The 16,152-nt window shown below is 34.9% G+C and overlaps 1 protein-coding gene across 1 annotated transcript in view; it reads right to left on the bottom strand.

The window, feature by feature from the left end:
* The window catches only part of ANO3 (anoctamin 3), a 124,561-nt gene that overhangs the window by 58,803 nt on the left and 49,606 nt on the right, over positions 1-16,152 (bottom strand). The window contains 3 exon segments of the mRNA XM_058421013.1: positions 5,894-5,938; positions 9,607-9,707; positions 11,030-11,182. Of these exon segments, the coding sequence (XP_058276996.1) occupies positions 5,894-5,938; positions 9,607-9,707; positions 11,030-11,182 (299 nt within the window).

Raw genomic sequence — 16,152 nt, 5'->3', positions numbered from 1 at the left:
GGGTTTTTTCCAGGATCTTTGTTTGCTTCCTTGCTTGTTTTTTTTGTACTACTACATTTGTATTTCTTTTTTTTTTTTTAATATTCCTACTAAAGAACTGTTACTCCTATTCCCATATCTTTGCCTGAAAGCCCCTAACTGCAAAACTACAATAATTTGGAGGGAGGGAGCTTTACATTCTCCATTCCAAAGGAGGCTCTAGCTTTCCCTGGCAGACAACTGTCTTTCAAAACCTAGACATAGTCTAAAGTGCAAAGTATAGCTATTTCCTTTTAGAAATAAGATGACTCCAACTAAAGTAGCTGTAACAAAACACTGATAAACACCTGTTTGTAGACAGAAGATACAGCTTCTAACACCCTTGATTTCATAGAAAGTTCTATTATTCATTACAATCTCTGCTGTTTTACCTTCCGTAAAGAGTTTTATCTTCTACAGTTAACACAAGAGAGTCAGTAATAATTCTACATTGTATCTGTTATTAGTTGTAAGCTGTTTTAGTGTTTTCCTGTGTTTCATTTTAAGGTCATAGGTACATGACTGTTTAAAAAGGTGTTATCTCAATTTCCTAAGATAGTTACTACTGATATAGTAATTACATGATGTGACTTTACTGAATTTATAATAATAAGTATTATTTATAAGATATTATTAGTGTATTTATAGCCAGCTTCTTCTACACTTTGACATCTCTTTGTGTAATTACCTAGAAAACATATGTTGTTTCAAGACATTTTTATTTTTTACATACTTTAAGCATTTCATAACTGCTGTTGTTAAAAGCCTTGTTTTAAAAATGTGTTAAAAGATATCACTCCAGTTCAGAGCCTGAGCCCTAGCCAGGCCCCGGCTCTACCAAAACAGGATGCTTTGCCAATAAGCCCAGATGTTTTCTGCCTTAAAACAGTATTCAAGTCTCTTTGACTTGGCAATCTGACTTCATCAATATGAGAACTAAACATATTTTAAAGTGAGCTTGGAAAATCATTATCCGTAAAATGATTATCCAAATCCCCACTAAGTTAAAGTTTTCAGCTGTTGCAGTCTCTGGAATGATAGTACAGTGTTTAGTAGTTGATAACTGTTTAATTTCACATGTGTTACTGTGTTTATTATCTAATTTCTGATTACTGTAAGTTTTTTATTCACTACATATATTATTTTGCCTTAATGTTTTGTCCTACTCATGACCAAAGACATGCATCAAGACATTAAAAAAAAAAAAAGGGGGGGGGGGGGGGGGTGGATGGAATTTAGTGGTGCCTTAAGAGTGTTCAAATAATGGAATATGTACATTAGAAATTTAGACAACAGATAATTTGAATAATATTTATATTTATATAAATATAAATATTTATATTAAAATATTTGGAAAAAGGGTTATCAAATTTAAATCTCAATTGAGTGACAACAACAAAGCCTAAGTGATTCCTTAACTTAAGGAGAAGATATGCCTACATTTTTATCATCAGCATGTTCAAAACAGATAACTGTTCAATTCAATCAGAGACCAATCGCCTCCGAAAAATGAGGCCCAGTGAAAACAGAAATCATCATACAGCCTTTGTGGTCAGAATAAGAACAGAAGGGGACTGCAAAGACAGTCTAGAAACTACAGAGACAATGTGACAACAAAGCCTTATGTCATCATCATGGTATAGTGTTCCTACTAATGTTCTACAGTTATTCCCTGTTTCAAGACGCAAGAAGGCATTCAGTGATGTCGAAGACCAACATTTCCAGCTAATGGACTTTCTCCTGAGCCTCAACTATTTAGACTTTAAAACAATGATCATTTATCTCAGTTTCCCTAAGAAACATTAGACATATATAGAAATGCAAGCTTATAGTGTAATTATGCCTCACACAATATTTCACACGCCTTTAATGTGCCTTTGCAGTTACCAAAGGGTATAGTTTTAATTTGGTGTGATCATGATAATGCAGACTTTTGGGGATCTGGTTCTATTATTTCTGCATCCTTTTTGGCATCCAGAGTAATTGCAGCTCAAGCTTTAACTACACTGAACAAACCTAGCTTTTAGTTAACCAAACAAGCCACACACCTGTGGCTTTAAGTGTGTTATAAGTAAATGTAAATAGTATTACACACATAACTTTGCGGAATAGAGCAGCTATTGATTTTTTATTATGGGCAAATAGTCATGGATGTCAAGATTTTGAGGGTATGTGTTGTATGAATTTGCCACATCACAGTGAATCAATGCACAAGAGCATTGCAAATTTGAAAGAAAGAGTTGATCATTTGCAGGTAGATGAAGGATAGGAGTAGTTCCCTTGTAAGCTGGAGCATTGCTGGATAGCTTGAGGCATTGTTAAAAACTAGATTGGTAATTTTGCTGGTGATTGTAATCATTACTTTGTGTCTCCCCTGACTGCTTGGATTTTTGAAAAAAGCTCTGCAAAAATCCTTAGCAGCTCTGTTTGTGGCTCAAATACAAAAATGGGGGAATTGTGGAAGGGGCTGACAGCTAGCCTCTGAGCCTGAAGTGTAAGTTAGCTAAAGAAGAAGCTGATAGGATTTGTGTTTACCCGTGAAAGGAATTTTACCAAAGTAGTTAGCATGCAAACCAAGAAGAAAAGAAGAAGATAAACAAAAGAAATCAGCAGCTACAAGAAGTATTTTTAGAAAAGTTTTGTGACTGCTAGCTGAAAACAGTGGTGGAGACTACTTTGTACCAATGAACACTGTATTGATTTACTGTAACCAATAAAGTGCAAACTCTGTTAAGGAATGTATAAAAGACAGTACGCAGCCATAATAAACCAGCCAAGCCTTCTGAAGTTTTACCACTGCATTCTGTGTGTTGTAGCCATCTCAACAGCAACAGCTTTCGATTAAAAGTAGCAGTTTAAACAAATTCCTTACTTAATCTATTCAGTGTAGCAACAGTAAAAGCAGAGAGCTAGTCTGGGGAAGTCAGTAGTTCAGGCAATGAGATAAAAAATGTCCCAGTGGAATGGTGCTGCAAAGTTAATGGGATACTGCTTCAGGTATGCTTTTATTGAAACCACTCCAGCTGGTGCTACTGTCACACTATGCACCTTGGATCAAGGGGTAGTACTCTGAAATGCATGTGCATTTCATTCTTAGCTATGCAATTTAATATTTTATGAAGATCCTTGTAATTTCAGCTTTGTTCAACTTTCATTCTCAGTTGTTCCATTCTTATTTATTTGGTTGGTTATTCTTTTTTTGCAGAACAAGTTCATCCAAAAATCCTTTCAGATTTAATTTACTCAACAAACTGCAATGCAAAAGAACACAGCATATAGATGATCTTAGCATTATCTGATGCTAAACTCATGGAATGAGATACTAGATTAAGCAGCTTCACCAGTCATGTTAGGTAGTTTTGACAGCAACCATCACCCAGTAGTTTGCTTGGTGTTTGTGTCTCTCAAGACTTGCCAGAAGTGTCAACTATATGCCACCAAGTTACATGGGCATGGTGTGTTTCCATATACAGTAATGGGAAACAGTTAGGGTTGACAGATTCAGCATTTAGACACAATCATCACTAAAAAAGAAGAAAATTTTAACACCTTTATTTAATGGAATGATATCAACAATTTCAGTTCAGTGTGTAGACTGAAATCCAAAAGATTTTAGAAGTCCTTTTGCAAAGCAAACTTACTGAGGGTCAGGTGCTAAACAAATTGATTTTTGGTTCTCTATCCTTAGAAGTATTAAGTGATTTTTAACAATTCAGTGGGCAGAGTGAAGCTGCATCCTAAGACAACTATGTTTTCATTTTATTTTCCTTGATGCCATCCTTTACCAGCGGGAAGTCAGCTGATTCAATGCGACAATTACAAGGCAGTTTTACAAGACTGTTCAGTGAACAATCTGAGAGTTCAGACAATTTTTGTTACCTACCCTATTTACATGTATATTTCTTTCCTTTGAGAAGAAGAAGGCTTTCCAAATATTGTACATAATGAGTAGGATAAACTTACTTCTATAGTGTGATTCTATGGATAGAAATCAAGCTTCACAGAATTAAATACAATGTTAAGGGCTTTTAAAAAAATGTATAAATAAATAGAGAGATACCACATAGATACGACATAAAATAAAGTATCACATTTTTCTTGTCCTTTCATTCATGTACCTAATAATCTTCTGCAGACCTTTTAAAGAACATTTATAGATGCATATATACCTATAACTGTGTCAATAAAGCTAGAGAAATGTACTTGTCACAACAGGTCTAATATACTAGTGTTAATTTGTATTCTTAAATTATAGAAACTTTTTAACATTGTTATTTTGATTTACAAGTATTTTAATATAGGTCTTCATTGTAGTTCATATAAACTGAACTTAGAAATTTTAATAAGAGATTAAATAAATTACAAAGAAGCAGTTAAGTATGAAAAGTGTAAGATGCAAGGTAACAATGACAGTTTTAGAAGTTAAAGTATGCATGCGATGTGTATGTCAGCAATTTTAGAGGCAGCTTTCAATTTTAACTACAGCTTCTTTCTTAATTTCTTTTGTTTCACACAATCCCTTTGTGCACTGAATTACATAAAGTGCCAGAAAAAAGATCCATAAAAATATTCATACCCAAATTCTCACAAAGTAAATCACAGGTAAAAGTATTTACTTCAAATACAAAATCAATCTGGCATGGAAATTACATATTACTAGATTCACAGGTACTGTGCAAATTAAGTTGCATTTTTCAGACATCTGTCCTTCTAAATAAGAAAACAAAATTCATGCAATATCCAGGACTCACCTGATGGATTATAGATGAAATGAGACTATTTTGAAGTAAAGCTTGTTTATTTTGCCTTTTATTAAAAGCATATTACTTAGACTTTTCATAATGCATGCTAAAACGGAGAAAGCATGCGAACTGGGAAGAGGACAAAATGCAGTTGTAAATCTATGTTATAAATTGGTTTATTTCAACATATTTTATCCGCTTATATGTTTAAAGTTTTCTCACTTTACCATTCAACATTCTGTTGTTGTTAGCTGATCGTCTTGGAAACTGTTATCATGAGACTCCCTAAATCGTTCCATTCCAGAAATGAGAGCTCTTTACCATCTAAAGTAACAATAAGAGAACCTAAATCAAAAGTAATCTCATCTCAAGATCCATCTCAGGAAAACCTGTGATAGAGAACTCTTCCATGAGATATCCCTTGTGAAATATTTTCATGTATCCTTTCCACTAGAGATTAGGATTTACAAGACATAATTATGTCTCACTAAAGCGATGGGGAGTAGCTACAGTTCAGTGTCCCCCGTTCACTTCCTAGCACTCCCAAGCTCCTTCCACCTGACCCTATGGCCTCTTGTACCCTTCTTCTGGCTGACAAAAACACTAACAGCAGCAGCAGCAGCTAGCTACAAGTGAGTTTTGCAAATTATTCTCTCAGCCAGCAAATAAAAATTCAAAGCAGCCTTCAGCGTGTGGCATTGATTTGTTCCTGATCATGAGGACACGCAGGAGAGAAAGTATGTTTGCATATCTAAGGAAGTAGCTGACTGCTAGAATTTGCAACACACATTCAAAAGTATCCTTCATGCTAAAGAAGTATGCCTTTGTATCAGCAGATATAATGGCAGAGATAGATCCAGTATTAAATCTTTGCTGCAAGGATGAGGTCTCTTTTTTTGTTGTTGTTTCTTTAGCATAAACATTTTGCATTTCTAAAATTAGAACTGGCAAAGCTTTAAAGTACTGCATCTTGTTACAGATTAATATTTTAACACTTTGAGCTTACATATTTTGAGTTTTCAGGAAAATAATCTCGTTTTCTAAGTTTCATGGATAAATTTACAACTGCAAATGGGTTTTCTTTAGCAGGGTGACTATCTGACAGAATCAGAAGCTACACATCACCCACCAACCTGCCCATGGTTTTGCTCCTCCAGTCAGTGTAATAACATTTTTTCCTGAAAGAACAGCAAAAATCAGCTGAGATTAATCAAGTAGAAGACAGTTGAAAAATATATATATGTTACAAAAGAATGCTAGATACTTTAAAACATGCATTTTCATAGACATAAAGATGAAAAACTCTTTTAAAAGGCAATTGAAACAGAACAAGTCATTACAATAACACCGTTTCACATTTTTCAAGTTCTACCTTTCTTCTAAAATTACATATTACATTTGTAGCTACTGACAATAACGACAGCTAATCAATAAGTCACTTAACAGTTCTTTTCTTTCCACCCTTCACCAGTTATAGACACTTAGAGAAAAAAGACCAGAAGTTCCCAGTAAAGCCTTTGAGAAGTAATTTTGAAACTAAATGGAGACGTATTTGCTGCATGGTTACATTTTCCAAATCTAGTTTCAGTTTTTCAGGCTTTTTTTCTGACCTCCTCCTATAATTTCACACCCTATTTCAACCACAGAAAAGCCTTGATATTGCAGATTCCTCAGGAGTTAGCAAGATCTGCAACTGCACACCTGAGCAGTATTTGAGATTTATTAGAGCACATTATTTTCATTGAAGATTCACTGAAATTACATTAAAAAGAGGGTGAAAGACATTTTCCTTGTCTGGAAAATACATGGCTACTGGAAAATCATATATGTACCAATCGGCAGACTGCTGGCAGCCTGACACCTGGTACTGCTAGACAGAACTGTAAATGAAGCAATGAAGGGTTATTAAAGGGTTTTCAGACTTTTTTTTAACAAAACCCTTCTTTAATTCCCTTTAGTTACCCTTAGCTGTTTTGCACAAATGGAGATGATGGAGTTAAGCTAAGTTACAAATACAAATAATTTATTAATTACAAATAAAAATTATGTGTCACAAGATACTTGTAGACAAATAAAATTAAAGCTTTGTCTCAGTTCTGGAGCCATACATTAGTTGCATTTCTACTGACAGACCATATACTTAACAAAAATATCTATAAAAGTGAAAATATTGTAATTCAATCATGATCCAACTTTGATGTAAACCCTGTTTGAAACCATATACATATGCTTCCAAATAAAGTAGCATTGCAAAGTCAGCCTTATATACAAGACAGTAATGATTACTACAAACTGTCTATTGAAATTTTAGAAAAAATTCCTTCTGCAACTGAAACACTGAGATTCCTTCTATATTACATATATGATACATATTATATATCTGCCAACCACATTTTGGTATAATCCCATGCTATATTAGATCTGGGTTGTGGGTGAATCTCAAAAGTGTTTTTTACTTTCCAGAAACAGAGAGAAGTAACCTGTGTGATAATAATTCTCTTGGTTTAGTTTAGATTCCTGGATTGAGCAAAATGGAACTAAAAGAGAAAGTGGGTATACTGCATTAAAATACTGCAGGGAAGGTTATCTGTCATCTTTAACGATATACTAGAACCCACTCAGAAACCACTGATAAACAGATAAGCTGAAGAGAAATAATTTGCTTTCAGAATTACAGAGTATCTCAAGTAAGAAGGACTCACAAAGATCAAGTGCAACTCTCTTCTCCACCTAGGCCTACTTAAATCTACCTAAGGATGACTTAAAACTTTTTGGGAGGAAGATAACCATAGTTCACTGGGTAATCACTAACTGTGGGAGAATTGTATAATTTAAGGTTCCTTTGTGCATTGAATGGCTACCTTAGGAAAACAATATACACCATCCAGGTAGGAAATGTTTCATCAAAAAAAGCAAATTCAACACTTCAAACACAAGTGTTTTTAACAGAATATGTAATTAAATTATAAAATGTGTGGTCACAGGATGTCATTACACAAGTGTAGATTTATATTTTTGCATCCATGAAAAAGATATCCAGGCAATGATGAACAAATATGAAGACTTGAACTCTGTCTCAGCAAGTTTCTAAAGCACAGCTTTCAATAAATAGTGAAGGAATCATGAAAAACTATTCATCTTCTGTAGGGGACACTTTAGAAAGGCTGCTGGCGAAGCAGGGCAGACCATTCTTCAACTCTATATGCTATATCTAGTTTGTGTTTGTAACAGAATTGTGTTGAGTCTTCTGTTTTAAAAGGTATAGAAATTCATCAAATATACTGAAATATTCACACAAGTTTTAGACTGCAATTTCATTTAAGTTCCTATTAAAATCTTTTTCAAGATAATAGAAATGTTGACAAATTTACTATTTCTCACAGTTCTATAATGGAGGTAGGGATGGAAAAATTTCTTCCCAAATATATGTATTTCATTGTACAGCTAAACTACCAAAAAGGTGTAACTGCAAAATTTAGTATTTTATCTACTTTTGCATTACTGAAATTAATTGGATAAAAATAAGCTAAAGCAACAGTCCAGGAATAAAGACACTTTGGGGAAATACTAAAGAGAATATATTTACATGCCATTTAATAATATAACGAACAAACGTGACCTAGAATGCCTTCCAAATAAAGTAGGATTGCACAAGTCAGGCTTTTTTGTCCTGAAAGCACTATGAATCTATGAAGTAACTAAAATTATGAAGAATTCAAACTATTGCTAAAGCACAATTTTATGAATTGATGTATTAAAAGTAAGAAAAAATAATTTTTAATTGGAATTTAGATTATGTATGTAAACCCATACATAAACACTTCCATATTTAATATACTGACAAGTATTTTTTTAACTAGATAAGCTCAAATAGCACTATAATAATATTCTTAAACATATGGAAGATGACTGTTACAGAAAACTTTTTTTAATAGGAAGGCCTTTGAAGGCTTAATGCAATGATGTGAAAATTCTTTACAGAACTGGGTATGTGGAGCAAGATTTGAGCAATGGATGCTTCACAATCCCTGTTTCTGTCTTAGGACCAATGCAAGAGAGCCACACCACCACAGCACAGAAGATTGAGCACCTGGCAGTTTGAGTGAGAAAGGAGTGCTGCAAGGGCATTTTCCACAAGTCACACAACTTTGGCATCTAGTTACCACTTTAAGTCATGGAGAGGTTTACAGCACACTAAATGCTCTTCTCTCTCTAAGAATGTTATTAATCAGTTTGAAAAGGCACATCTTCTCCTTTAAAGACTTATGTATTGTTGTAGGAAATATTAACCTGCCCCACAAATTAATAACAAATATTTATTGCAAAAACATATGATAAGAACTTGTTTTGCATTCAGATAAGGAACTCAGTTCAGTCCATTATTCTGCCTAAAGAAAGCTACTGGACCTCATTTTACTCAAATTGTGACAATATGTGTTATATTGGAGTTACGGAAGACACTGAATTTTTCTATTTCACTTGCCTTTCAGTAAGATTTCAGAAAAACCCTAAAATCACGGAGGATTTTATCTAATCTAGCTCATATGGAGAGTATCTGAAACTCTGCCAAGAACATCCAAAACAATGTGTGAACTACTGTTTTCTAAAAGACATCTGCTCAATTTGATTTAGAAGGCAAGTTTGAAAAAAAGTAATAGAGAGTACTGTGTAAAAATGAGTAAAGAAAAGGACTTACTTGTTTCTTTTCTCCCTATCCCATCACTAAAATAAATACGAGCATGCCTGGCTACAGAGCAGCAAAAACTGTATTTTAGACTTAAGCAAGTGATGAACTTTCAGTATTAAGCGCTAAATTATAGATTTCTTAAAATAGTTTCCACAATACCTGAAAGGCATCCTGATGTTCATTCTTTCTGCATATTTGCACAATGTCTCCCATGGACAGTGAATTTTAACAAACATGATATCACTGTTGGTAACAGCTGGCTGTAAAGAGCAGTAACACGCAAATACATATTAATAATTTAAACCCATAGCAACCACCAAGGAAATGGTCAGTAATTGAGTTATCGGCTGGGAACTTTTAAATGTGTATGAATCGAGATTCTTTTTTGTTAAAATTACAATGTGTACCCTACACAAATGTTTTTTCATCACTGATTTATTTGTACACAAGAATTTCAGCCTTACAGATTTTTATATTCACCTTCTCTTATGAAAACTTCAGCTCCCCACCCTTCTCCCAGATGTATTTGCTTAAGATTTTTAGCTAGATATTTCGGGTACTTGAGTTGAGTCTGATTAAAGCCTCCAAAAACGTGAGTTTGCAATGTTTGGTAATTAAAGCTAAAAGAAAATGTAGTTAAAGGGGTAATTGTAAACATTTAAAATGTTTATCATTTTACCCACCAGTTCCATAAAGTCATATCACAGTTCCATACTGCTACCTCAAATATTTTATTTTCTTGAAAGATGTGGATAAAATAAAATACTAGTGGAAAACAAAACATTTTGGATCTTATAAAACCACTTGTTTCCAAATGTCAATAATTATGAACTGACAAAAGCTAAGCTTTTACTATTTATTTAAATTGGAACAAAACCAGCTATTTTGACTACTATAATGTAACAATTCTTAAAAGCCTTAAAATCAAAATTTAGTCAGGTTAGTTGTTTATGGATATTCAACATGCTATATTGTGAGTTATATCTTGCAAGTTTATTGCTTAAACACAGACCATATATTACAATTCTTCTGAGACGAAAAATCAGGATGAAAGATACCTGAACAATAGGAGCTTACATGAGAATAGACTAAATATATACCTGTTCTGTAGGTAATTCATGAGACAGCAAAAATCCAAGGCTGTTTCCCTGGCTCCATTTTCTTTCATTTTTATATTAATATTATTATTACTAGCCATGGATTAACCAGAATAGTGACAACCTTAACCCCTTGAAAAACAGTGAGACACTGAACATCAGGCATTCTGCTGAAAGACATACAGGCTATATATTAAAGCAACAACATAGGTTACTGAAGCTTCTTCTGTTCTGCAAGCATTAGAAGCTGGGACTTTTCCCCTTGTACTGCACTACACTTCTTTGTACAAGCATACATCCCCAAATAATTTTAAACACACATTATCAAACTATTCTTCTTATTAGTTTAATATAGTTAAACAGATGATGGGAACAGTCTGACTGGAAAAAGGCTTGTAATTTTGTTTGGAATCTTTCATCAGTTCAGTAAAGTATGATAGTGTTATAAAGGGTTTTTTTAATGCCACATAAGCTACAGGACTCACCTCCCGTTCTAACATTAGCCCTTCTGCTCTCAAATTCTTCTCAAATGTGCTTCTTTTTTCTACCTGTGGACTTGATTTCTTGTAGACCAAGATGTAGTCAATGCGCTTTTTGCCATCTTTGAAGAAGAGTCCTGATGATGCCATGGCATCACTCTAGCAAACATAAAAGAAGAATACTCTAAATATGGCATCAAAAAAGATGAAGAGCCCCATCATGAACTGTATATAACACAGCACTTCCTAAACTATAGAAATATCCATATATCTGAAGGATGAATATGCAACAAACTCAGAAAAAAAAAAATATGCATCAGTTTGCTCAGGATTTTAAATTACTTAGAGCAGTACAAAACAAAATAAAATAGCTTCACAAAACCCATATTTCAGCTGTGCAAAACCCTTAAATTATTGTGTGGTGTGTACTGATATGAACTTTCGTTAATCCCTACTTTCAAGTGGGAATTAAAAGAAAAAATAAAGGCGAGTCAATTAAAGCAATATTCTCAGCTTTGTGCCTGTGCAGATTTATAGAACAAACATACTTGTATTTTCTCCAAGACAGAAATAAATCAAAAAAATTAAAAAGAAGTCCTATTGATTGGAATGTTTGCATGGATAGTGTAGTTGAAGTGCTCTTTCAATGCCATGTTAGCAGGGTTTAAATCATGACTAGTTCCTTCCCACCATGCTTGCAAACACAAGGAATTACCTGACCTTGATATGGAAAACCCTGCTTTACATGCTGCTACTGCTGCTAATGCAAGCTATTTTTGCATTCTGTGCTTTGCATGATTCAGAATAGAGACTAAACCATCTGGTGACAGACTACAGAATCGTAGTATCATTAGGTTAGGATGGATCTCCAAGATCATTGAGTCCAACCAAACATCACCTTGTGTCAACTAAATTATAGCACTAAGTGCCACATCCAGTCATGTCTGCATAGATGGTGACTCTACCACCTCCCAGAGCAGCCTGTTCCAATGCTTAACCATCCTTTCAGTGAAAAAATCTTCCTGATGTCCAATCTGAGTGTCCGCTGGTGCAATTTGAGGCCATTTCCTCTGTTCCCGTTGACTGGTAGAAGAGGCTGACTCCCATCTTGCTACAATCTCATTTCAGGTAGCTTTAGAGAGAAGTAAAGACTCCTCTGAGGGTCCTCTTCTGACTAAACAACTGCAGTACCCCCAGCCACTCATAAGACTTCATCTCTCTAGACCCCCCTCATCAGCTCCACTGCCCTTCTCTGAACACACTCCAGCATCTCAATGTCTCCCTTCAAATGAGGGGCCCAGAACTGGATAAAATACTCAATGTGTGCCCTCACCCTTGCAGAGTACAGAGGGACAATCACAGCCCTGCCTCTATTTTCTGATACAGGCCAGGATGCCATTGGCCTTATTGGCCAACTGGGCACACTGCTGGCTCATGTTCAGCCAGCTGCTGACCAGCACCCCACCCCCAGGCCCTGAAAAACTTTAAAATCTGGCAAGGTAACTGAGAAACTATCTCTCCTGGAGAATGCAGCACTCACTTAAACACAAACACTCCAGAAGAATGATAGTTTCATGTCATATACATGACACCCATCATATATGGAACCAAATGTTTACAAATGCTGCATTTTCTGAACAAGAGGATGCTGCTCTTAGAAATTAACCCTATTTGGATTACTTAGATATGAAATTTATAATACTCAGAGTTATACCCAATAGGGACACTCTCTATTCATAAACAGAACCATGTATCAGTGCATGATATCAGCATTATAAATACTGGCTATCAACTCACTTGTTTCTATGTGAAATGTTTTTCTTATGCCCACATCTCTCACTGCCAGCTTTGTACACATTTAGCACTTCTGAGAACTCCTCAGTCTCAAAAACCTAAAGCATTCTAACAAGATTCTTCCTCTTTCTCTGCTTTTTTAACTTCCAAAATAAAAAAACAACAACAGTCTGTCTCAGACCATCTACCGTTACAAAAGAGTGCATCATCTTACAGCTGGGATCATTATTTAGGTACATTAGGCTTCAATTTAGAATCATAGACCTTTAAGATCGTTGAGTCCAACCATTAACCCATCACTGCCAAACCCACTACTACACCATGTCCCCAAGGGTCACATTACACATCTTCTAAATACCTCCAGGGATGGGTGATTCCACCACTTCCCTGTGCAGGCGTGTTCCAAAGCTTGACCACCCTTTCAGTGAAGAAATTTTCCCTAACAGCCAATCTAAACACATACTAGTTTAACTTGAGGATGCTTTATCTTGTCTTGTTACTTGGAAGAGCCCCCATGCAGCTAAAACCTCCTTCAGGTAGTTGTAGAGACAGTAACACTCTGCCTGAGCTTGCTTTTCTCCAAACTTGTAACTTCAGCTTCCTCAGCCACTCCGTAAAAGACTTGCCACCCTGGATCTCTCTTAGAACTCCAGCACCTCAATATCTCTCTTCATATTCACATAAATAATATCTGAAATCACAAATTAAGGTAGTCAAGAGTGTCTACCAAGACTGTAGTGCACTGAATATAGGGTCTGCACCCTTGCAAGAATTCTGAATGGGATGGTAGTAAAACCATTATTTTTTTATTATTTTTTATAATGTTACAGATTTAATGATCTAAATCTATAAGATGCAGAGGTTTGAAGGTGACATAATAGACTAAAGGTTCAAAAGTGCAAGTTTGAATAAGCAAGTTTTTAAAATGTAAACTTTTTCAGGTTCAAGACAAAAGCAATGAATCTGCTCTTCAACAACAAAGGATTCCTGCATAAGTATTTTATAAAACCAGACCAGGACTGCTTTTATGGTTCATGAAGCAGGCATAATCAGATACAAAAAGCCTGGCCAAAACTTCCTCAAAGGAGAGATCTGGAACTTCTCTAACATATCTTCTGCTCATTCAATTTCTGTACAGGCATGCTGCAAATTACATCTACTTTTTGTAATACACTTCTATTACCTTTCTTAGGATTATTATTTCTAGTCTTTCCTCATTTCTGAAACATCTGATTTTCTTCAGTCTTAGAAAACCATTCTTTATTTCTCAGATTAGTGACAGCATCCAAATATGACCTCAGATTCATCAACATCAAACAGAATTATCTGGGGTCAATGTTAAAGACATAATGAGCAGTGAAGACAGTAGAAAGAAATCTTCTATCCATGTTCATCCCAGACCACTTTCAGAGAACAACCCCACAGGTTGAGAAGTGCAATAGTAAATATAGTAAAGCCATTTACCACATTCATGCAGTGAACCAGCCATATACTACACTGTTTTAATGACTGGTTCACTTTAATGCTACAGGCATCATTAGTTTCCCTTCTGTGCTATTCACAAAGCAATGATGACCACCTACATTAACAGCAATACTGGAATTACTAAGTAATTAAGTACCAGTAAAAGAATTTATATGGTTTATTTGTATGGATAACTTAGTTGGGGTTTTTTCAGTTGATCTGAAGGATCCCATAACACGAAAGGACAACAGGGAGCAGTAAATTCAATTAAACATATAAGTCAGGGTGTATTATCTATACCTAGCACAAGGAATCAGCTGTTGGTACAGCGGGCATTCAAGCACAGAACATTTATTATCTATCTGCTGGTTTGGACCAATATATTAATTCATTCTTTCACCTTTTTCAACAGAGAAAAGGATCAGAAAAGGAGAAAAGCATCACAAGAAATATTTTGTGCAAAGACCTTACTCTCCTCTATTCTGTTTAAGATTTCCTGTTTCACCTGAAAAATGTGTACAAAAGGACTAATCAACATTCTCTTATCCTCTCCACCACCTTACTCCTCCAGATTTTTTGAAACAGTATCCATCTGTTAAGATTTCTTACATTCACATACATATGAAAACTCATTTGTTTTGAAAAATTCTTTTTAGAGTATAGCAATATAGTTCAGATAGAAAACTCAACAATTTAACATAACCTTGTTCTTTCAAAGTCTTTAAATAGAACTTCAACTGCAAGGCTGTGAGCTACCACTTCACTCAAGTTTGTTCATTATGCAGAATCATAGTAGACTGCTTTGCATCAGAGTAAACTATTACCTGAGGCTTTGATACTGTAGAACTGCTGCAGTTTCTTGTTTTTATTATGCGTCAACAGTTTTGGTTGCTTCATAGCTTGTGGTTAGTATAACAAATCACATGACAAGCTGCTTTGAAGTCTGAAAGTGTAAAATTCAACATACTGCCACTATCATTCAAATGAAGTTTACACAAGGCAAAACACATTGATCAATTTATCCTAGGAAAAGGAGTTTTGGCTCAAGCGAAAAAAAAAAGGTGTAAGCACCATGGAATGCAAATATTTACCAAAGCTATAAAAGAAAAAAAGAGTTTACATTTCCATTCAAATATACAAAAAAGAACTTCCTTGGATTTAGCCAACAGGGAGGGAGTTTTCAGTCAACTACTTTTCAGATTCTGATTAACTAGCAATGCCCTTTTTACAAAGTGGGAACATCTGGTTTACTGGATCTTTCTCTCCCCAGTTAATTTAAGGAGCACAATTGACAACAATTGTAACTATTTCAACTTCATTTATGTCTCACTACTGTTCTGATCTGTAAATTAAACTTTTATCATTTTTTCACTCCATACATAGAAACAAATATCTATAAAAGTGAACTGAAACCATTCTCAAAACATGAGCAAATTTTAGATTCATGTAAGAGTAAATGACATGGTATTGACTGTTGCCATATTATGCGAGCATCTGTGAGTTGTTTACAGCTCTGACTGAATTTTCCCACAGCTTTCTGATGTAAACATCTTGTTTTCACATTCCTTTCTGATGATAGTCAATTGATGGACTTCTAGCCTGGCCAGTGGGATGGAGAGGTGGTAGCCTTGTCCTCCAATCCCTGGTCATTCTTCAAAACCTATAAAAGTGAGGTCTCTGTAAATAATAAAGTTTTTCTTCAGCCTTAATCTTGTGGAGTCAAATCTGTGAGTATTTACTTGTGTCCTCTGGCGACAATTGACTGTATCCTAATTTAGCAGTATGTTTTGTTTTCCACCTTATACTGGTAAAAAGTTAAACTAGTGAATAACATACACAACCTAAGCAAATTTAAAGGTTAATGAGAACTA

Source organism: Hirundo rustica, chromosome 6, assembly GCF_015227805.2.
Source record: "Hirundo rustica isolate bHirRus1 chromosome 6, bHirRus1.pri.v3, whole genome shotgun sequence".
Classification (NCBI taxonomy): domain Eukaryota; kingdom Metazoa; phylum Chordata; class Aves; order Passeriformes; family Hirundinidae; genus Hirundo; species Hirundo rustica.
The sequence above is the reverse complement of the archived record's forward strand: the minus strand, read 5'-3'. Positions and strand labels throughout refer to the sequence as shown.